Below are 22,941 nucleotides of genomic sequence, written 5' to 3'. Positions count from 1 at the left end.
CCTCCAGCGCAGCTCTCTGCAGCGTGGCCGTGGGCACGCGGGGCTGGCGTCAGGTGGAAGCTGGATTCCAGGTTGTAATTAACGCATGAGGGTTGTAAAGAATTTATGACTCAGATTTAACCTAGACATTAAATTCTGGGTGCTGTATTATACCCATATTTAGAGGCCATCTCTTTGCAGTAGCCCAGCTCGTTCGGGTCTAGCCCTGCCTGCAGCACGCTGGGCTCTCATTGCCCTGCAGGGCACTAGGAGCATGGGAAGCACTGACAACGTACAGGAATTGCTTCTCTTTGAGCGCGAGGGAGATGTTCCCAGCTACCGGACCTGAGAATTTGGCTAAGAGTGCACCATGCGCATCCCAAAGGAAAGGGTCTGTGGTTAAAAATAATCTGTTGCCAGCATAATTTTGCAGTGCAACATCTTACACCCCTTTCTAGGTAATATTGTGTGGTTACAGGGTGGCTTTAGGGGAGGGCATAAAACACGTCTTACTTGAGGGTAGCCAGAGACAGGGAAGATTGATTTAGATGGATGTGCTTATTGGTTTCAGTGCAGAACATGTCCCTCTGCCTCCTTGAGCAGTTGTTCTTCCGAGCAGGCTGCCGGTTGTATCCCAACTTTTCTTTCCAGAACAAAATAAAGCTAATCTGAATGTCAGGCCTTTAATCTCGGTGCATTAAAAATGAAAGATGGGGTGGCTTAGTGTCTGTGCTAAGCTCCTGACAAGGCTCTTCAATTCCCGGTCCCTCCAGCTTCTCATCTCCTACCCACAGCTTTTCTCTTTCTTCTGCGTTCTTTGTGTTACTGTCCTCTGCTTCTTTCTTTCCTTTTCCTCTTCTTGCTATCCTTCTTTGAGTCTTTGATTCATTATTGGCTCGGTCTGATGAACCTCTTCGCCGTAAGATTAACAAAGTTCGCTTCTCTTGACAAGCGTGGTGGTGACTAATGTGCAGGGAAGGGAGCTCAGCCAGCCACCTTGTACATCTTTCTGAGCTGGTCAGAAACAGAGCCTTAACTGGAAGTTGGGCAAACTGGCATAATTACAAGGGCTGTCAACAGCATGTTAATAAAAGTTTTTTCTTCATTAGGTAAAAAGTGAGATCCGATGGTGCTTTTTATAGAAGGTGCTGACATTGTGTTAGAGCGAGCTGCGGGGCTTTGCTAAGGGAACTGGTACCTTAGTGCTGTGTGGTAGCAAGACAGTGATCTGCAGTAATATGTTCGAGCCCATAACATTTCCTAATTTGAACATATTTTATTTAGTGTTTCAGGCCGAGCCATGGTTACACTGTGTAAAGCGCAATGGAATGTGTGGCCAAGGCAGTTCTGTCAAAATTGAGGCAGAGGAGAAAACAATAGTAAAATGAAGGGTGTCAACCAAAGCTTGCTTTGTTTCCTGGTCCTTCCTGAATGAGAAATATGAGGAAACTGTTACCTTCTCCAAATCTACTCTGCGGGTAAAGTCAATCTGTTGCTTGTTAGCTGCATCTCCGTAAAGGCAAGAGGATCAAGTGTGCTGGTTTTGTGGGAGCGCTGGCACCGGGCTCGGCTCTTTCTCCTGGCAGGTTCACAAGAAAACGGCTGTGGTGAGGTTTGGGAGCGCTGTTAATGTCTCCTTCCAGTTCTATTAAGAGTAAACCAGTAAGCCCATGACAGGAACATCCCTTCCAAGTCCTGCATTTTCCCACCTCCGCAGGCTGAGTCAGGAGTTGGAGCAGGTCACAGCAGAAAGTTATTGTGGGGACAAAAGAGCTGATGAGAATGGTGCTCGGCTGAGCAAGCAGGATTAACGTGACAAGGTGAACACTGTTAGCAAAGCACCTGTGCTTTCTGTTGGTGCAGGGTTGTGCTTTCTCGTGCCCGCTTTGCACGCTCCTGACAGTGCCCTGAGCTAAGTGTGTCCAAAAGGTGCGCCTGGCAGGCCCAATAACAGTCTTTCGGGGCAAATGAAGACTCACGGGTCTGAACCTCTTAGCATTTGTGTGTCCTCCCTTGAAAGCAGCAACAAGACCTACGAGGATTTGGGCAGGGGAAGTCACGAGGCCGATAAGCTGAACACGAGCAGTGGAACGGAAAGCACAGCCGCTGCCGTCTGTGATCCGGTGTTGTGGCAGGCTGGGGGGCAGCAAGCTCTGCTTAGGATTAATTAGGTACAAGTGTGCTAAATCTTACCTCTTCGTGAGAGTATTTTTGGGGGTAGAGGCATGGCTCATGGATACAGCCTTTCAGTGCCTCTGTGCTGCTGCCGTACGAGCGCGGGAGGTGTGGGGTATTTCACAGGGCTGGTGGCTGCCCAGGGCTCCTTTGCTCGCCGCACTTACCAGCTGCCAGCCACTTTCTATAAACCTGATGTTCACTGTGTCAGTGCCGAAGTTCAGGATGCTTCACCAACGTTCTGTCAGTTTCCAAGACCCAAGTAGTACAAACGTTATTTTTCTTTTTTCTATTTTTTTTGGCAAATTACACACACCACTAGATAACTCTGTCTCTCTTGCCATGAGCTAGCACCTCATCCCCCGGCTTTGTGTCTCCCTTTCGAGACGGATCTTGCAGCCTTATCTTTAGAGATGCAGTCATATACAGGATGTAACAGCAGTTGTACAGAAAATAAACGTTCAGATCTTAACTCATATGAGTAAAGTAGACAGCAAGAGCTTCTATAAAGATCAGTTTTCAGTTACTAGTGTGGGGCTGAATGCGTGGGGGGATACTTATTATTCAGATTGCTGCATTGTTTTCAACTTTCATAAATTCATCCAGCCTTAAAGAAACATGGGGTTTGCTTTTATTCAGTCAGAGCTCCTAAACTTTCCATTCACACCAAGAAACATGTAAGAATTCACAAGGCTTTATTCATCTTGTCAAAAGCCTGAAGAAGGGAGACTTTATTCTAAGGGAAAAAAGAACAGATAATTGTGAAAAATATAGCTTGGGTAACTCCCTGCTCAATTCAAGGAACATGGGGTAACTAAGCATGCTGCTTTCCTTTAAAATAAGTGCCAGACAGATGTATTGTTTAGGAATTCAATGCACGGATGCTGAAATAAAATCTATCCATTTTGAAGTGAAAGAAAAAGGGCAGCAATTTCACATGACCCAAGAAAGATTTTGTTGCTTTTCCAAACTGTTATGTTTCAGCATACACCTTGTTAAAACTTTTGTATATATTAAGAAATCTAATTTATCATTTTTAAGTTAAAAAAAAAAATTGAGTCTAAAAATATCATCAATATCATACTACTTAAACACAACTGAGCACTGTTACTTTTCAGTGTAATTCTTTTCTGTTAACAGGCTCTATGAAAACATTTTGATTTTTTTTGGCAAAAGTTCCAATTTCTTTTCAAAAGAGAAGAATTGGTTGGGTAGTTAGTGAATGCAGCGGGAATCTATAGAAGTGGTTTTCAATTTGTGGGGAAATCCAGTTCACTGCCAGTTCAGTCACCGCATATCAGTTGCTATTGCAGAACAGTTCAATTGCAAATATTGCATCACACAATTCAGCATGATGTAAAAATATTTTTAAAATAACTATAGAAGCACATCAGGCTGTTTCCTGAAAAATAAATAAATAAATAAATAATATTCTGTAGGTTATAGGTAGGATCTGAACACGTGTGAAGAATTATTAGAAAATACCTAAGGAGAAAAGCTCAAAAATGTCTCCCTTGGCTAATGTTCTTTGCCACTAGAAAACCACAAACCAAAAATCAACCTGTTTACTTTTAGTTCACGTTTGATGTGGCTGATTATGCTGAAACACAAACCATTCCTGGGATTAAAGGTAGCTAGTGCATCCCATTAGCTCTCCTGTTGAGTTTGACGTGCCATGCGATCCGTCAGCCTCTGTCCTGAGCTGTCCTCATCAGACTGAGAACGTGGAAGTTACACACGTCACCTTGGCTCCTTACAGATAATTAAGATCAAATATGAAAATCTAACCAGTGAAGTTCTAATGACATGAAATGGAACCTGCAAACTGAATTACAGAAGTTAATAATAGAACAGCTATGGGTATTTCTTCTCTTTGATGGGGAGAGAGCCATTAAATATGGTTCAGTTTACGTATTTGTCATTGGCTTTTCTCTAAGGTAACATCCAGAGTATTGCATTGCAGAAAGCCCCACGCAGCTCTGGTTGCTCAGTAATTTTGGAAAATGGAACAAATACATCTCTTGTCACATGAGGAGCTGGTAGTTGCTATCCAGCTGCCCCTGTTGCACCCCGATGCACTTGGCTGCTCAGCGTGCTATAGCCAGTGTTAGTCCTGGTACAGCTCAACAGTTGTGAAATCTTGGCTCCCTGCAAAATTATTTGCCAGGCTGGGCAAGTCTATAAAGGGGTGAAGCCTGGGAGCCAGACCTACTGGTAGCCCATTAGCAAATGTGGTCCCAAGGAACCAGAAGATGGTTACTGGTGGAGGTTTTTATCTTCTGTACTAGGAGGCTGCAAATCAAATGTGAAAAAGTTGCATACCTGTGTACAGGGAAGCCCAAGTAGGTTCTGTATGTCGGTTTTGAGCAAAGATTCCTTTTCACTACCACAAGGCAGCTCTGAATTAAACATTTATGAAAGAGATGGACTCTCTGCCTGGAACCAGAAGGGACTGGGTTTAGTGGCCCTGGAGGTGTCTCCACTGTTATGTTCCTGGGCGTTTTTCCGTGTTGAGATTTTACACGGAGCAAGTAGCTCTGAGCAAGGAGAGCAGAGTGACACATCCCAAGTTATGGCTAAATCCTCTGAGGACACTTTTTCTTGCAGTTTAGGCTTGCTGACAATTACAGGTACAAAGTATAGCAGCTGAGGATGTGCCCTGGTGTGCTGTGTGTTGTTTTTTTTCCCTCCTTCCTTCAAAAAACACAAGCAGCTTTAGTGAACAGACACTTCATATATCCCCAGGCGTGCAGTACAATCCTAACCTATCTGACAACACGCGGCACTTCAGTGAGTGCTGCAAAACTTTCTTGGGATCATGTGAGGGAACTGGTAACAAAATGGGCATCAAATAATCACCAGTTCGAGCTTCCAGATTTCTATCTACTCATTGATTTTGACCTTTTCATGGGCCCGCGTGTTGTAGTAAACAGACCACGCACATTCCCAAGGTGATGTTGCTCAGCAGCACCAGAGTTAAACGTGGCTAAAACCACATTAGGGGTGCAGGCAGCATTTGGGTATGTGTGTCCCCTCACATCAGCCAGGCTTTACGGCAGCCCTGAGCCCCCCTGCCCGTGCTGAGCTCCCCTGCAGACCAAGGCCCCAGCCGCCACGGCTGCGTGCGCCCAGGCAGGCTATGGGGAGTGTTGCACAACCCTGTATAATTTAACCACATGCTGAATAAATACACTTTTGAGAACTCTTTTGAAGAGATGTTGCCTAATTAATCCTGCAGGGGGTATAATATGTATATTTTTGAAATCCAGTTTTAGCATCATGCAATTAGCTTTTATGGCCTAAGGATTCTGATTTAAGACGTTCTTTCATTACCAATGGTAATCTGTTTCAATTAGAAATGCAAATGTATTTTAGATCCAAATGTATCTGAGCAGTACAATGTAAAAAGATGATTCACAGCTAATGCCACTGAAGTGCCTCGAGTCTGGTATTCATTACACCTTCTGTAGTTTGAACCCTGAGGATCAACACGATACTCAAACACGTCTCTCAGCTGAAGTATGTGGAGGATGAATAGATTTCTTTAGGAAATAGAATAAGTATTAATCAACAAGGATCCTTATGAGGGCAGCAGAAGGAAAATCATAGCTTCAGGCAAAAAGGAGGCGAGCACTTGGAGTGTTCCAGGAGTGATTTCAAGTTGGTGAGAGCAGAGCACAGCTCCTGCCATGGCGCAGGTGCTGAGCAGACAGCAGCATCTTCCTTGGCTCCGTGTAAGGGAGCATCCGAGAGCTTACCAGGCCTGAGCATCCCGGGCTGACTGGGGAGGGCTGTAGCTGCTGAGAGCAGTGCTGCTGTAAAATTTGATCTGGCAGCGTGTCTGAGAAAAGCCGTGAGCAAGGCAGGCTCCAAACACCTAAAGACTATCACTTGCTGAATATTTGCTGCAGTCTCTTGTCCCAGAGATAACAACTACCGGGTGGGCGGATGTCTGTAATGGGGCATTGTACATTGCAGTAAATGATTACCCATACTCAACAAAGTCTTTCCAGAGTCAAAGAGCTTCTGCTACTAGACCAGTCTACCCTTGCTGTTGTTTACAAATAAAAATTTCTTTTTCCTAGCTGTTTTGAAAGATGTGGCTAAAGGAAGTAACTGCTCAGCAGTAGTGATGTAACTGTCAAGAGGGGGTTTATAATTATAATATCTCTTATTAAACATGTTGCTTGGTAGAGCATTTTTGCAACTACTTGCAGTTAGCCACTGATGCAGTGGGGAATTAAGCAAGTGAGGTTTATGTAGTGCACCTCTCCATGTCTCTGCTAAACTGGACTTTGAATTTTTTCCCAAGAGGAACTTGCTGGTAAGAAGCAATGGTGTAGGCACTGCAAAAGTCACGGGAGGCTCCATGTGGCCCTCCAGAAACCAAAATCACCCAGTTCCTCAGGACTAGCCTTGTCAGGAAGGCTGGCGGCTGGGTCAAGGCATTTGCACAGCTTCAGAGAGCTGAGAGCTTGGCAGGGTGCTGCAGAGTGCTCTCCTTTTCCCAAGCAGCAGATGCTCTCCAAGACTTCGAGTTCCCATCCCATCTTTCTTGCTGACGCAGATAGAGTGTAGTAGTGATTTCATCACCTGCTCTATGACAAGCGTGTTGACTGGTGCCACAGGGAAGGCTCCTTACAGAACTGCTCCCTGCCCTGGAGAGCTGTCAAATGCCAACTGAGACACAGATCGCGTGAGGCTGTTATATGGGGCGGCAAGTGATGTTCTGCATTTCCTGCTTGAGCTGAGTGAGCCAAAGCTTCCCACAAGTCTGATAGTCGTGAGTGTGCAGTTAAAAGTCTCTGAGCTGCTTAGCCATTTCCCTGTGCCGTGTTCAAAGAACCAAGCATCGCAAGCACCAGCAGTTCTTATCTGTGTGTTTTATTTCCCAACCGCTGTTTGCATTTACTTCATCCATTACTTCTTTTAACTCATCACAACCAGTACCTTTGCTGTGAGCTTGTATTTTCCGCTAGTATTTCTGGAGGAGAAGGGTGTGGAGGAAGCTGCTTTGGGCACCAGCCCTGGAGGCTCAGGCTGCCGTGTGTCTGTCGTCCAGCACCCCAACCTCGTTGTTCTTGGTGGTTTCGTGGTGTCTGCCCTTGCCTGCACCACTTACAACTTATTCTTATTCCGTTCTTTTCTTTTCAGGGGCTGTCAGAGCCTGAATAATTTAAGAGTGAACAAATGAGAGACGTTCATGGAGGACTCAGTTCTTACCTAGGCACAATTTGACAAGCATGTAGATTGCCTTGGGTTTCCACTGCACCTACCACAACTTTACTAAGAGAAAAGCCCCCTTTCCTAGACATCTGTGTCACTCTTGCTTAGTAAAGTTATTCAAGATCAGCGCCTTTGGAATTGGTTGGTAAATGGACAAAGACTTTCTCTTTGCCCGGAGCTCCTGACAGCCTCCAAGTACCAAAGAGAACTCCACACCACTAGAAAGCAAGAGACAGCTGCTGAATGTTGGAAGCTACTGCATTTGGCAAAAGAAGCTGACGCTAAGATGCACACAGTTGTGTTTGTTTGTTCTGCTTGTTTTCTGTGCTTTCTGAGCCCTGTGTGTGCCTGGAAAGTTTAATGACCAATGCCTTCTTTATCAACATGCAGTTTTTCTTCCTATCCCAAAAAGCTTTGGGTTCTGTTCTTGCTTTTTTTTCCTCCCTCAATTCCAATTTATTTTGTCACTGATACTCCTCTGTTGTTTCCATTAGGAATTGTTTGGAAACATACGATTTCCTTTGAGGTAGGGAGATATGAATAGGACATTCAAATGTCCTCCTCTCTCCCCAGAAATCCAGCAGCGATCCACCTTGTCACATAGGCTGCTGGCTTCCAGCGTAAGGCAGAGCTGACCTTAGCAATGATGTCATTTGACTGAGAAATTACTTCGTTAAATGTGGAAAAGTTCTTACAGTAGCTCAATTTGAAAGCTGCTGAATGAAGCTGACCCCTGACACTTCGCAAAAGAATAAGGCTTGTGTTGTATTAACAGCTGCTTGGAAACCATGTGTAATAAATTTTGTTTTTGTGCCCACTACTAGGATAAAAGATGGCATTCGCCGACTCTGGTACCCTTAATACTCTCAGCAGAGTGACACTGCTTAGATCAAAGTTTAAAAGTCTGCTTCTATGTGGGTGTCTAAGCATTTCACAGTTCCTTATGCTAAAAGTAACAGTGTACTTGCAAAGGCCAGCAAATGCTGCTCTTCTTGTTCAGCTTCAATCACGACATTTTTCCCCTTATCATCCCGTATAGGTTTCTATAAAGGTTCAGGGTTAAAGCTTACTTTTTTTTAAAAGAATGTGCATAAGCCTCCTGTCAAAATATATCAAGGAGGTTTTTGCTTTGTGTTTGGAGTTCTGTTCTTTTCGCTGCTAGTGACACTCTGGAGACTTCAGGGTTTGGGATTACATTATTTTTGTCACAGAAAGAGGACAGTGTAAATACAAAATGTAAAGTAGAAGAACTTAGAGAAGTGCTTCAACAAGTTGTTTGACTAAACTGAAATAAATGTTGATTTGTTCAAAAAAAAAAAAAAAGCATGCCCTTTCTGGATCTTGTTAGTCTTGACTTTTTATTTCCTTTCTTTGCTAAAGCAAGATGCGTGCCTCTAGCCTTCAGAAATCCGCTCACCCAGCTGTGAGGCATTACCAGCAGACTGTTCCTACACGCCTTCCCTGCAGACATGGTGCGCTTGCTCTGGCTGGGCTGGTTCAGGATGTGCGCTGCGCGCAAACCCCAGGCAAGAGCATGGGTGAATGAAATCAAGTGCATAGACATACTGTGTTTGTCTTCAAACTCTGCAGTGTGGAGCAGTTGCTCTTCTTCTGAGCTTTTCCACACCCTTTCATTCAGTAAAAACATACTCTAGAAAGGAGTTGCTGTGTCTGGGGAGATAAGTGAGGTTCCACTGAAGGACTCAAGGTAGGCCGACAATGTACCTATCTCACGGTGTTGTGGGGTAGGAGCTGGCTGGGAGCATCGCCCCAGCGGATTAGTGGATTCATTCTGTGGGTGTTGTCCTCTTATTACTCTTGTCCTGAACTCACAGCAGTTTATATGAGAGGTTGTATGGGACTCTGAAGAAAGACGATTTTGTCAGGAAGGCTGAAAGTGGGACAGAAACCTTCCACTGGACATGACACGGACACCCACCATGGTTTTAAGCAGTTACACAGAAACACGTTTCTGACTGGGACACCTGAAGAGAGGACCACAGATACGTCAGCTGCCATTGAATTGCTTGGTGCTGCCAGGTTGAGTTGCACACTATCCTGAGAGCCTTTTCAGGGCCCCAGGGATGTGCTCTGCCGTCACGCACAGCAGCCCCTCAGTTAAATGTTCGTCTGTAGGAAACGAGATCCTGTCCTGTAGCCATCTGAGGACTCCTTCTCTTCTTCTCCCTGCGCCTTCCCTAAAGTCGCCTCTGGCAATAGCTTTAGGCCCGTATGAAACAGCAGATGTGGTGGTGATGACTGCTGTGGCTGTTCCTCTTACCAGGCACTCTTGGACAGAAACGAAGTCATGTTTTCATGCAGCAGGCTCTGTCACTGTGCCTCACCCTTGTGCTGTTCCTCTCCCTGGAGGCCAGGCTCACTCATTCAGCACGCTCTCCGGATTTCAGTAACTTTTCTTGCAAAGTCTCTTGAGACCGTGAGCCTCTGTGCTGTTTCTCCAGGCTTTTGGTTTTATCTCACCCTTTGAAACTTTCCCAGAACTGCAGTGACTTTTCTCTGACCCCCAGGAACCGGCGCTCTCGAGCCCTGACACTCTGACTGGCACAACCAAGACCTGGAGCCTACTTTGGGATGTCAGCTTTCCCAGAGCATGCTGGATGAAAGCCTCATCTGAGCAACACCAGCTAAAAATAAAAGCTATTCAACTGGAGCTAATGGCAGGTTGCCATGAGTTATTGCTCATTAAAGCGAATTGTCAGATGCTTAACTTCAGCTAATCATTTCCTGCTGCGAGATCGGCCTGGTATGAAACATCCTCAAATGTGGGAAGGGGATTCACAATAACTAAATTTAGCTAAGGGTGTAATTTCATGTGGACTCCCTCTGTCGTTAATGGAAAGAGAGAGGGTGCTACAGGGGGCGAGTCCCTCTCTGCATCCCCCTCGGGCAGAAGTGAGCACAGCTCCTCGACTGCGAGGGCCTGGGGTGAGCCGCTCCCTGCCACAAAAATCACCAAACCCAAGTGCAGCTGCTTTGCCACCCAGCTAGGCGAGTGCTTGTTGTCCTCCACTTCGTTTCCTACCTGAAAATAATGATCAGAAGTTGAATATAAAAAGCTACAGATCAGTGGTTCTTTCCCCCAAACTGCAAGTCAAACGCAATCCTCCCAGGAGCGTCCTTCCTTCATTACAGCATAACTATGGGGATCTCTGCAGAACATCCTCTTTCTCCAAGAGCTCTTCTTGCCCGGTTCCAAGAAATATCAGCTCTTCAATAACGAAACAGTTGCATTCTGAATGTCATGTGATTTATTTATTTTTTAGTCACATTTTTTCTGTTTAATTTTGGAAGTTAGTCTTGTTTTCAAGTTTGGCAGTGAACCCAACAGCCAAATTTTGAGTTCTTATGTTGCAGTGATTGGAAAGTTTGTCAAGTACGTCTGCTTTTAGCAACGTAGGTTTCTTTCTCTGTTGGCTTAGAAAATTTTGCATAAAATAGTTCACTCCATACCACTCTTTGAGTTCGGACAGAAGCAATTTTGCCCATGTAAATGGAATTGTGACAGTCCTGCCAGACTGACTCGTGCCCTTTTGACACTACTTCCAAACTGAAGCTTCAAGTGATACTCCAAGACACAAACAGAAAATTCCATTGAAACTTCCCAAGGCTGCCCATTTCCAGGAGACTGTGAAGTTCAGCAGAACACTGGAGCTCGGAGCAGAATTTACATCTAAATTTCAATAGCAGTGTTTGAGGGTGTCCTTACCCTCGTGTGTGAAGTGGGTCCTACGGTGTGTCCTCACGGTTCTCCCTCGCTGGCATCTCCACACACAGCTGGAGGCGACCAGGGCTGGGTGCGGGTGGGGAGCTGGGGAGGACTCCAGACAAGTTTTGCAATTCCATTGCGAAAGTTTAGCGTACTTCTAATCTAAAGGGCTTTTCAAGCCAGTTGTCCTTTATCTTCATCCGACACGGGCACTGAAAATTTCCTCATGTCCATTTGCGTTCTTTGCTGGGACCTTGTGTGGAGGCAGTGCCTGAGGAGGCAGTTTATCTGTTGACATTAAAACATGTCAGGTTCATTATTTACATGTCTTATGAAGTAGTGTTTTCACTTGAAGAATAGCTGTAAAGTGACTTTGAATTACCCAGATGTCGCTACCTCCCAAATTTTTGTAAATCCATGCCAGGTTTTACATGCAGAATAGGCTCTAACACTAAAACTGGGAACTGTACTGTCATCTGCCTAAGCCACAAAGTTTTGTAACCCTGACTCGTGCCAATAAAAATGTTTCTCTGAGTGTGTTTTGAACATTTAATACAAAAGCACAGAAGAGACCCAGGAATCAGTGTTTGTAGCTCCTTCTGCCATCTTTGATCTCGCCGAGTAGAGCGTTGGCCCTGAAGTGCTGGAGCAGACAGGAGGTGGCTCCCACCGCACGGCTTCCCCTGGGAGCACGTAAAGCCTCGAGGGGCCCAGAGTTGTGAACTGGAGCCCACAGCCTGCGTGGTGAAGGAAATACGCTTGGAAAGGGCAGGAAAGGCAGCGTTTTGATGGTTTGGATGATCCTTGTTTGTTTAGTGGGAAATACTAACACAGGGGCTTTGTTTGTGCATAGGGTGAGTCTGGATGACTCCTGCTTTCCAAGATTTTCTGCTACAGAGATTCCTGTCCTTCAGGAAATAATAGCTTGAGGACAGACTGAGTTACTCTTTCACCCACATCTGATTCAATTCTGTCTTTGTCAAAAATGTTATTTTACAGCAATCACTAAATATGGAAAATGGGCTCTGCTGAGCAGAGCAGAGTTAATTTATGTGCTCATCGGTCAGATTTTCGTTATTGGCTTTCATTCATGAGTGGAATTATTTCTGTGAAAAAAAATGTTGATTTAAATGCACATGCTAATAGGATTACAGAGTTCCCATTCTGGCTCATTTTCTCTAACTTCTGTGGAAAAATCCTTTTCTCTTAGGCTGTTTTTCTGGGGTGAGAAATGGAGCCATACATAAATCTGCTGGTCCCATGTAATGATTCACCTCTTCTCACCTCGAGCAAGAGTGTGTCCTGCCATAGTCACGTCTTCATAGCTCTAGTCTGTATTAACTTCTGGGTATCAAGGCGTATTTCCCTCCTCTTGTATACAGTCTGTGGTTAGTGTGGATCAAAAAGACAAACCTTATGTTTTCTTCGGAATCTCTCTGAGAAGCCTTTCCCATTCCCGTTAAAGACTTGGGTTCCTGCAGATGAATCCTCTGCTGCGTGAGCCTGGTCAGACCTCCGCTCCCCTGCATGCTCTGGGGAATGGCGAGGTAAAAATAAAACATCTTGTAGTTAAGTTCCAGCAGCAATTCCTACTGGCTCAAGTGGGAATACAGCCGTGCCTCTAAAATGTGTCTATGAGATTTTTGTTTTTCCTTTCACCCAAGGTTGCACAGAACTGGAACCTTCCATTTTCCAAGTAAAAGAGCTGTGCTTTTCTAGACGTCTGTTCATTTCAGCAGCAACAGCAAAGATTTCATGATTGCAGCAGTGCAAAAGCTCTGAAAGTTAAAGCTCTCTGGTCTGGCTGTGTGTCTGCCACAGTCATATTGCCAGAAGTTTCTCGGAGGTTTGCTTAGGCGTGTTTTGGAAACTGTCATTTCTTCTGTCTGAATGAATGGGTTGGCCAGGAAATCCATCTAGCCACACTAGTCTGCTGACCTCCCTGCACCCACTCCACTTTGCCAGATACCTTTTTTTAGATTTCTGCGTCCGAGGACAGTGGTGGCAGGATGACCACGCGCTGCAGCTCGCTGCCAGCCCCGCAGTTCCTGCAGACCCCTCTGGTGCTGCAGCTTGGCGGCTCCTGGTGGGCAGCAGCGGCTGCCTGAACTGCCACACAACGGGCCTCTGGCTCCTCTTGAGCAAAATCTGTCTCCAGACGGCTCTAACAATACAGTTTGCAGAGCACATACGTGCTGGTGCACTGGAAGAACACGGTAACATATTCCACTTGATCCACTCGGCGTCTGGATCTCAACCTCCTACCACGTGTTTGATAAATGTGTTTGTAGCTGTATGTGCCACGGAAGCAGTGCAGCTCACACCAGCAGGGCTTCGGAGCTTGTCCCAAAAGTCTTCCATGGCAGATTTTGTGCATAGCATGTCTATGTCTGTTGTTTTGGGAGCTCTGCTCTTTCCTGAGCTCCACGCCTGCCTCCGTGGCCATGTCAGGGGTGACCTGTGTTGTGTGTAAAGCAAATCATTTTCCGCAGGGATGGCAAACAGCAAGTGTGGCTTGTTTTGGTACAAAACATGGTTATATTTGCGGTTCCTTGGAAAGAAAAAAAAATGGTTATCAATATTGTGTGTGGACTCATTTGCTTTTCGGACAGTTCTTATTTGGAGATGGTGAGAAATAAGACAATGAGGTGAGAGTGCTTTGTACAACCGTTGGGTACTGAATAGAGTGAATTCACCCGCTGCTGGAGGCTCTCATGGTGGCTGCAGAGCAGGGAGATTTACACCGTCCTTTCCAGCCCCTTTCCCTGCCTTTGTTCCAACCAGAGAGCACACTGACATCTAATCACGAGATAAGGCTGGGGCAGGATGCACTTCCAGCCTCAAGCTGTTGTGTGGCCAAGTCAAGCCCAGGGCTCTCTCCCAGGTGCCTTACAGCGGTCAGTTGGGGCACTCCAGCAGATAAGGAGAAAGAAGGAGAATTCATATCTGCTAGGGCCACGTACGGCATGGCACAACTGAGATTCAGCAACCTCTGGCTGTTCCCAGGGGCATGGAAAACACACCATTGCTGGTAAATAGCCTTTTGCATCACCAAAGCTGTGTCCTTGAGCAGAAAAGTCCAGAGCCTCCTTCAAGTGGGATCATTGTGCTGTGTAACACTCCCCACTATTCAAAGCTTTCCCTCTGGAAGCCTTTGGGTTGGCTTTCATCTCAGCTTGATGTCCTGGAGGCCTGATGTTCAGCCTGGAGAGCTTTCATGGCTGTAGGTTAAACTGCAGACAAAAGCCCTGCAAGTGGGTATGGTGGTCGGCGGGCCGGCTCTGGGACTCGGAGTGTTTCTGCCTAAGTGCTGCTTTTTCCTGGGCGGTAGGGGACCATGACTGACTATTGCTTCCTGGGGACCACCTCAATTGGATTGCGGTGGTGTGGGAGAAGCTGTGTGTCTGTCCGTGCCCGGGCTGCGGCTGTGCTGTCTGCTCATAAAACCAGGGGTGTTCCCTGGTGGGAATGGAGGTCCCTGCGTCTTCCATCCCAGACTTTGGGGCTCCTGGGTTTGGCCCTGCCTCGAGCCCACCAGCCTGCGGTGGGATTCCACAGCTCAATAACAAGTCCTTGGGGTGCAGGCTGTTGTCCCGTGCTCCATTTTGCCTCCTGTCAGCTCCCCTCCGGTACTAAGAGGTAAATTGGCAAGGTGCCTTCATCTTGAGGCAGGAGTTTGGGCTATGCTACTTTCAAGCTGTAGTAAAAGCCTCTCTGTACATTAATCAGCCGAGATATAGGAGACAGTTTATCTTCATTTTAAGTCCAACTATCCCCTAAGCCCAGTCCCTTGCAAAGTCTGTGATATGCCTGCTTTCCCCAAATTTCACCCCCTGAAGCGGCAGCCTGCAGTGAGTGAATTCTTCCAGCAGTTTTTCCCTGTGACGGGAGCCCAGCTCCCTTTGCACCAGGACCTCCCTGGCTGGGGGGATGGAAGGGAGAAGGTCCTTGCACCCTGCGAGCTGCCTAAGTGCTCAGAATCACCTCGTCCTGAAACCCTGAATTGTGCTGACGCAAGGTGTGCTGATAAACTGCCAGAGCATCACGTGGAGCCCGCCGGGGCAGGCTATCTAAAGCCTATTGAATGGAAGATAAGCTGGTCATGGACAAATATTATCTTGTGCTCGTTGATTTAACACGACTTCGCGTTCATGAAACATCAACAGGAGCTGGCTGAAACCAGGCTTTTTTGAGATAAGATTCCTACTTTGCCCTGATGGAGGAATGCCTGAAATTGGCAGATCAGCTGCAGGCAGACCCAAGCAGCTCCACCTGGGACCTGCCCTCCTCCCAGCCACCCTCGCCCCCACTCCTCCTGTTGTCAGAAGACAGACGAGTTAGATTTTCTGCTCTCTGGGAAATGAACTTTGACTTCTTCTAGCTGCTTACAATTATTTCCATATGTTCTAAAAACCTGACTTTTGATCCCAGGTACGTAACAAATTACTGGTGTAACTTCTGACTGAGGCCATCTCTGGTCGTGAAGCCTTGTAACTCCCCTGGTCTGCAGGTTACAAGCTGGCAGACCACACGGGCTGTGATCTCTGCTGGGTGTGCAGCTGGCTGTGGGCAACAGCTCTGCCCACCAGGGCAGGAGCGCTGCGTGCAGGTGGCAGAAACTGGCTCCTAAACCAGTATAGGGGACTGGGAGAGCAGCTCTCCCTCAGCACATGCATTACCCAATGTCTGTCACGGTATTTATTGTTGAACTGCGAATATCTGCATGCACCAGGCAGTGTTTGTGTGTTGTAACTTATGTTTTCGTTTTCTGCTGGGGTGGGTAGGAGATTCAGAGATAAACATCTAAAAATGTTTAATAACATCAGGTGACTGCTTTCTGATGTTCAGTGTGAGATGAGCCTTACAGGAGTGTGACAGAATTTCTGAATTCTGTAAAAAAAAAATAAAATAATAATTTCTTCTGAAACTGCGAGGGATAAAACACCTCAGTCCCTGATCCCTCCTGGGGAGGCAGTTGCCTTTGCCATAGTTTCAGGAAGGTGAGAGCAGGGCACTTGTTCCTAAAGGGCAATTGAGAAATGTTCCAGCAACTTGTTTGCTTTGTTTTTAAAGACTTACTGATATTGGCACATCTTTGCTCTGTTGCTTTGGGAGGGTGAGGGAGGTTGTGCCCATTTTTAAGGTGCGAGTCTGAACATGTGTATTGATAATTGCAGTTGGATATGGTTCAGCAGAATTTCCTGCTAGGATATAAAGGAAATCTTTTTAATTTTAAGCCTGTATCTCCTTCTTGGGTGTTTCCTTTGGTTTGAACAATTTGTCATCTCGTAATTGTTCATTCCAATTTCTTAGTTCTAGGGAAGGTGTGACGTCTTCTGACAAATTGCTTTCAGGGGCAAAGGAGATAATTTTAAGGTGTTTCAAATAACCTTCAAAAGTTAATATGTAGTCAAACTAACAGTAATGTTATTGAGGTCTGGCAACGGCTGAGAAACGTTTATGGCATCAGAACCTGACAAAGTGTTGGTGGCTGTCAGGTCTCTTGTAGTAATCTGCTTTTTGTGCTTGATTTCCTCCTGGCAATTCACAATGAAATCTGTGAGAAGAAGCTGAGAAATTCAGCATTTAACATGAAATTCAGGCTTTCATCAAAAACTAGGTAACTTTGCTGCCTATGATCTTTCTTAAGGACAGACAGTGCAGTAGGAGAGGAGTGAAGTATGTGAGATAGTGGAAAATGCCCTCTGCGTGGCATATTCCTCTCTGGTGTGCAAGAAAGATTACACAATGTTCGTAGGTCACAACATTTTCCACTGAGGCATTTTGTATTTTCATGTTTAGAAATGTCAAGCGCTTGATGTACACTAGGAAATAGGGCAGGGGCTGGTATAATCTCCCGCGTGCACTGCTCTCTTGCAGAGGCATATTCAGTTTCTTCCAATGACAACGGGGGCAAGTCAGATTCGGTGGCCAACCTACAGCCTCAGCCATCCCTCAACTCCATCCAGAGCTCTCCCGGCCCCAAGCGCTCGACCAACACACTGAAGAAATGGCTGACCAGTCCTGTGCGCCGGCTGAACAGTGGCAAGGCTGAGAGTAACATCAAGAAGCAAAAGAAGGTGCGAGATGGCAGGAAAAGCTTTGACCTCGGCTCACCGAAGACCGGAGATGAAACCACTCCGCAAGGAGACAGCGCCGATGAGGTGTGTGCTGGGGTTTGTTGCAGGGAAGCCTGATGTTTCTGATAGTCTGGGGTGTGTGATTCACACTTGAGCAAATGCAGCTCCCTGAGGGTCTAGAGGGAGCAACGAATCATATGAAAAACTAAATTGATTAAAGCTGTCTTGCAAGAAGTATTGTCATCTAAAGAGCAGCGGAATGTGTAGGGAACAGCTTTTCAGTCTGCATACGTTGTCGTCCTTTAACTAGATTTTTTTAATAGCCTATTGGGAGTCTGCCAAGGATAGAAATGAAGCCATTTCTGAGCAGCTGCTATCACTTTTTGCTGAGGTTCATATCACCTTCATCGTGCCGTGGCAGTGTAATTCCCTATTGAAAGAGAACGCTCAGAGAAATAGCCATGTCTCTGTTAAATCGGCTGCGTGTTTGTAGCTGCAGTTTCTCTGCAGGCATGTTCTTTGCTAGAATGGCTGTCTCCTGACAAAGTAAGTAAGGAATTACCGGCAGAAAATAGAGAAGATATTAACTGAATACAAATAGAGCAATGCATTTTGAAAACTTTACATTGAGCTGTTTTCATTTAAATTAGAAAGTACTTTTCCATCAGCACACAGACAGCTGTAGCTGCTGTAGCTGCTTTGGTGCCACAGTACTTGTGTTCCTGTAACTCTTAGAATTTAATAGGATTAACAGGCCAAACCTTGCATCTTTATCGTTTCTCTTCTATGATGCTTAGTATTACCTGCAACTGTCTCCACGCAATGCCATATTGAGACACTGTTAGTATCACTAACAGATTCAAAGCCTGGTGGCAGGGCTCAAATATCTGAAAAGATAAAAAGAAACCCCTCCGTTCCTCTAATTATATTTCACTTTCCTTAGAAGAGCAAGAAGGGTTGGGGAGAAGATGAGCCAGACGAAGAGTCGCATACACCTCTTCCTCCTCCCATGAAGATTTTTGACAATGATCCAACCCAAGATGAGATGGTAAGACCTCCTCTACTCTACCAATTTGCTTTTTAAGTGCTTTTCTCACAGAGCTGTCTTATAGTGGTTTCACAGTGGTGTTCTATACGTGTGGTTACACTAGGCACCTACATGTGAATCATAACCTAATACCTCTCACCAACTGGATTTACAAACAGTGCCTGATAAGCAGTTTAGCCTTGGGATTGCATTTCATGCCAGGTGTGGTGTGCTTGTGCTGTGTGTGGTCAGAAACTCCACTCAGGCTGATGACGTGTGTTCTCCACACTGGTTTCAAAAGTGCTGTTGGTGTCTGGCAGTAGCAGCAGAAATGGTATTTGGTGGCAGCCTGGGCCTGAGGACTAGGATAGATGCTGAAGTCTGCTTGAATCCCAAAATATCACCTTTACCAAGAGTTGCATAACTTGTGCTTTTCCACCAGGCTTTCCATGTGGTTGGGCTCCAGGAACTTTGTCAGTCTGTATCCCGCCATACACCCTCTATTCTGAAGTGCCTTAAGACTTGCAAGTGGAAAAATCTCCCCAGTCCTAGCATTTGGTATTTCTGGTCGTAGATCTCTGCTGTTAGCTAGGGTCTGCTGAATGTTAAATCGGGAATTTGTTGTGGTAGATGGTGCAGTTGTTTGTAGCGTCCTTCAATTACTGTTTTGGACTTGAGGTGAGAATCTGTGAATTTGGCTATGGAAGGGGTTCGCTTTCTCAGTTAGTGTGGTCCCTGTCTGCATGTGTCCTCCCCCATCCTCTCCTGGTGCTGGCATCTCCCTTGCAGAAATCCATCCTCCTGTCTGGCTGTTTCCTGCTTTCCTGCTGGCATCTGTTTTTAGCACTGCCACTTTTGTATCTCTATCCTCTGATTGTAATTACTGTGTGCAAAGAAGCAAGGATAGGGGAAATTAATTAAAAAAAAAAAAAAGTGATAACCTAGAATGTTCCTGGGAAAGGTTCAGGCAGCAGTTTGGAAGAAGAGCAAGAGGAAAGGGAGCAAATGTTTCTGGGATGCAGAGTGATGGAGGAGAGGATTCGGGGCTCACTGCTAATCTGCCAGGAAGCGCTGTGACATTGCGGTGGCAGCAGGGCCAGGAGGAAGCAGCTGGAGCCCCGGACTGGTGCTCTCTGAGCGCTGCGTGTGCTGCTGGCTGCCTGCGAGGGGCAGGGGCGAAAGGTCAGCAAAGCAGAGCTCTGGTGGATCCGTGCCCAGCACAAGAGCAGTTGCTCCTGGCTTGTTCTCTGGGTCATTTAGCTAAATAGTTTGGGGTTAGTTAGTTTGTTTGTTTGTTTAAAGAGAAAGAAAAACAAAGCTGCTCTAGCTCTGGTCACTTCTCCCTTTATGTCATGAGGATACAAAACTTCAGCCCACAAACATGGCTCCTGAACTCCCTGGCACAGAAACACGAAGCAAGTGATGTCTGAGCCATTCTGAAGCCAAAAGCTCTTTAACTGTGTTAATTTGGCCATGGCTCCTTGCTTGTGTCCTGTGACTGCTTACAGGTACAGCCTTAGGCTGGAAGAGCAGCAGTGTGGGGAAGCAGCGGTGGTAGGAGGTGACACCCTGTCCTAGCAGTAACAGTGCTTCGCCATTCCTGGCGGTGCTTATAACCACAAATCACCAGATACCTTCATATCAGAAATTCATAATTTACTTACTGGGAAACTGAAATACCATTTTTTGATTTGCCTCACACAAACTGGGCTCTTTGGTCAATCACCGAAGAGTTGTATTTTATCCTGAAAGACTTGTAGGCAGCAAATGTTTCCGTGCTCCCTTGAAAATCCTGTATTTATTTACTTTTTAGAGATATTGAGCAATTTTGGGTAAAAGAAACGAGAGCAACAGCTGTTCAGTGCCTCCAAAATTTGGATTTCTCCCTCTAGAAGGGTTATGTTTGACAGTTATCATCTCTGTATTTGTCCGGTATCTCTTAGAGTCCCTGTTTTCAGTCTTTTTCATCCTAGACATGCCTGTCGCATTGCAGGTGAAGCCGTCTGCCTGAACGTTTACATTTGTATGAGATTCCTGTATTACCAGCCTAATTCCTCAATTACCAGCCTGATTACCTGTAATTTTTGTTGTTGTTGTAATTAGAACTGTTGATTAGATGTATTATTTGAGTGAAAGAGGAGACTAAAAGTGGCAGGCTGTTCACTCTTCTGCTTTGTCTTTCCCCTTTCCTTTTTTTTCCTGGGGCTGTGTCACTCACCATGAGCAGCATCCCCAAAGGGCTGCTGAAAGAGATGGCCAGCTGCCTAATTCCTGCCATCGCCTTTCCACGTCTCGTTCCCCAGCACTATTTAATCTCAGATGTGTGTATGTTGGCACCTGCTTGATGACTTTGCTGAAATAGGTACTCTCCAGAAGACCTATATGAAGTAGCTGAGAGATGAATAAGCTTTTTAATAATTCTACTGCAGAATTTTTAAAAATTTAGCCATGTTTAGTCTGTGTCAGTCTGCTGAAAGCTGGTTATCAAAGGGTTTGGTCAGTATTTTGTTCAGAAGAAACGTACGTACAGGTGAGGTAATAAATATTAATTCCCATAGGTATCATCTGAGCTTTGGTTTTCAAACTGAGATTTCGTAGGACAAAGACCAAGGGGTGCCCACGTAGAGCAAAAACCTTCAGCTAGAGCTGAGCATTTCACAGAGAGGCCAGCCTTCACACTGGCATGGGGATGTTTGGGTAGCGTGGTGATGAGGTCTTAGCGTTTCTGGAGATTTGTAACAATTTTCAAATTTTCAGTTGAGACTGAAAATATTTTAACTAATGCCAGTAGGGAAAAGTGAGCATCTACAAAGAGTGTTTCTGCCCCTCCTATGCCAGGTACCTAGGATAGATGATACACATAAGGGAATTTTCTCTCCACTGATTGCAGAGAGGGGAGAGAAAAGATACAAATTTTAGATGGCTGAAGTTGCATGAATGTGTGGTATCATCTGAGTTCATTTGGAGTTGCGATTGATCTTTGGGGAAGGAAGGAGGAAGGATTTCTTTGCCCCTGCCTTCCTCCCCTATTGCCTGTAACTCCATGCGTACCTTCACTTATTGCATCTATTAAATATGCATGTATGGGGGAGGGGGTAATTTCTTACATCTGCAGCAAGAAGATCAATTTTCTGGAGTCTGTAAAACTATAGATGTCCTTGGAAGGAGGAACCAGCAGACATTAAGAATATTTTAGCACGGTTGCAAATGAACTTCAGTTTTTTGATGCCACTCCCTGTTTCCCAGCCTTGGAACTGCTGCAGAGGAATGTGCAGCCAGACTTTGATGGCAATTCTGTGCTTGTCTGATACAGCAACACTCACTCACTTTACTGTGCATGTGTTCCTCTAACCCTCCTGCTCCCCTTCTACGTTTACTCTTCTCCTGTCTCAGAAGCTGCTTCACTGACCACTGGGTTCCTGTTCCCTTCTCATCCTCCTAACTTGCTTTTCCTTTGCAACCTGGTGTCTTGCAGTCCTCTTCTTTGCTAGCTGCTCGACAGAGCTCCTCCGATGTCCCGACTGCTGCGGATCTTGTCAGTGCAATAGAAAAGTTGGTCAAAAGTAAGCTGGTAAGTTTAGTGCTGTGAAAACTGTGTATACAACAGGCCTGATACAGCTCTAAGGAAGGGATTTAAAGTCTACTTCTGTTTCTGGTTTCCTTGCTTTCCACCTTCATCTGCTGTGCTTCTATCAACCCTGTGTGCTCTGCTTCTCAGTAGAGTATCTAATATTTTTGCTCCACGTGTGAGACGAAGCCCATAGGCTCTGCACTGCAAAAGTCAAAAGGCAGTTTTGGAGAGGGCTTTGCAGGGTATGAGCTACTGTACTGTTCTCTTCCTGGGGACTGTTCTTTCCCTGCAATGATTTAAAAAACAAACAAAATTGTTCTGAGGCAGAAGAGTTTTGATACCCAACATATGAATTTGTTTGGTATTCTGGCTTCTCTGAAAAAACTCTCTGAAGAGTAAAACTGCTTGAAGTATCACAGCTGTGCTTTAATTTTCACAAAGATTCATATGTTGCTTTTTCTGGAATAAGCAATACAAATGCTCTGGGTTTAATTTCTTCGAAAATATCACTATCATGCACTCGTGCACTGTCATACATCACATGTACGGTCCCATGTCTGTTGGACAAGGAGTAAATCGTGTTTCGTGTATTGGCTTCTTTTAAGTTTTGCCCCCAAAAGTACAAAATGTTAATATAAAAGATAAACCTTTTTTTCTACATGTACCTCTAAAATTAGGAAAACACTTGCTTTGAGCAAGTTTTACTGATTAACAAACCAGGATTGAAGCCGAGTTACGATGAGCCTACAAAGGTTTATTTCCTTACGTGTGTGAAAACAACACACACTCAAAAAAATAATTGAACTGTTGTAACTGTGCAAGCAGCACTGTCTAGTGAATCATATCAGAAAGTTTTGGCATTTTCCCAGTTTGAGATGTTGTTATGAAGAGGTCTGTGTTAATAGGGTGCTCGATTGGTGTAAGTGGAGAAGGATCTCTTTGGGACATGGGAAACTGAGAAGGACATTCCCAGAAAATTTACTCAAAATAGTTTTATTCCATTGAGGGACTAAAAATTTTTGAGTATTTCATTAACCCAGTTACATGTATTTTCAGAGGATATTTTATTTTCTCTCCCCAGTGTGCACACTGTTAGGTCAACTGCGATTACTTTCCAGGGATTTGGGGGAAACTTTAATTACTGTGGAATGTTGCT

The 22,941-nt window shown here is 45.3% G+C and overlaps 1 protein-coding gene across 21 annotated transcripts in view; it reads left to right on the top strand.

Moving 5' to 3' along the window:
* KALRN (kalirin RhoGEF kinase) overlaps positions 1 to 22,941 on the top strand; it is a 502,830-nt gene that overhangs the window by 430,167 nt on the left and 49,722 nt on the right. For 17 of the 21 annotated variants that reach the window (XR_007166315.2, XR_007166316.2, XM_048072237.2 and 14 more), the window contains 3 exons: positions 16,988 to 17,271; positions 18,131 to 18,235; positions 21,690 to 21,785. Coding sequence is in view for 19 of the 21 variants with exons in the window: in XM_048072237.2 (XP_047928194.2) it covers positions 16,988 to 17,271; positions 18,131 to 18,235; positions 21,690 to 21,785 (485 nt within the window). In the remaining 2 variants the exon portion in view is untranslated. Of the gene's footprint in view, positions 1 to 7,308; positions 9,896 to 16,987; positions 17,272 to 18,130; positions 18,236 to 21,689; positions 21,786 to 22,941 lie in introns of those variants that run through there. The other 4 variants (XM_048072239.2, XM_048072244.2, XM_048072243.2 and 1 more) reach the window with 4 other exon arrangements.

The sequence above is a fragment of the Anser cygnoides genome, chromosome 6 (genome assembly GCF_040182565.1).
Source record: "Anser cygnoides isolate HZ-2024a breed goose chromosome 6, Taihu_goose_T2T_genome, whole genome shotgun sequence".
In the NCBI taxonomy this organism is placed as follows: Eukaryota; Metazoa; Chordata; class Aves; order Anseriformes; family Anatidae; genus Anser; species Anser cygnoides.
Note: the sequence above shows the minus strand (reverse complement) of the source record. Positions and strands in the feature narration are given on the sequence as shown.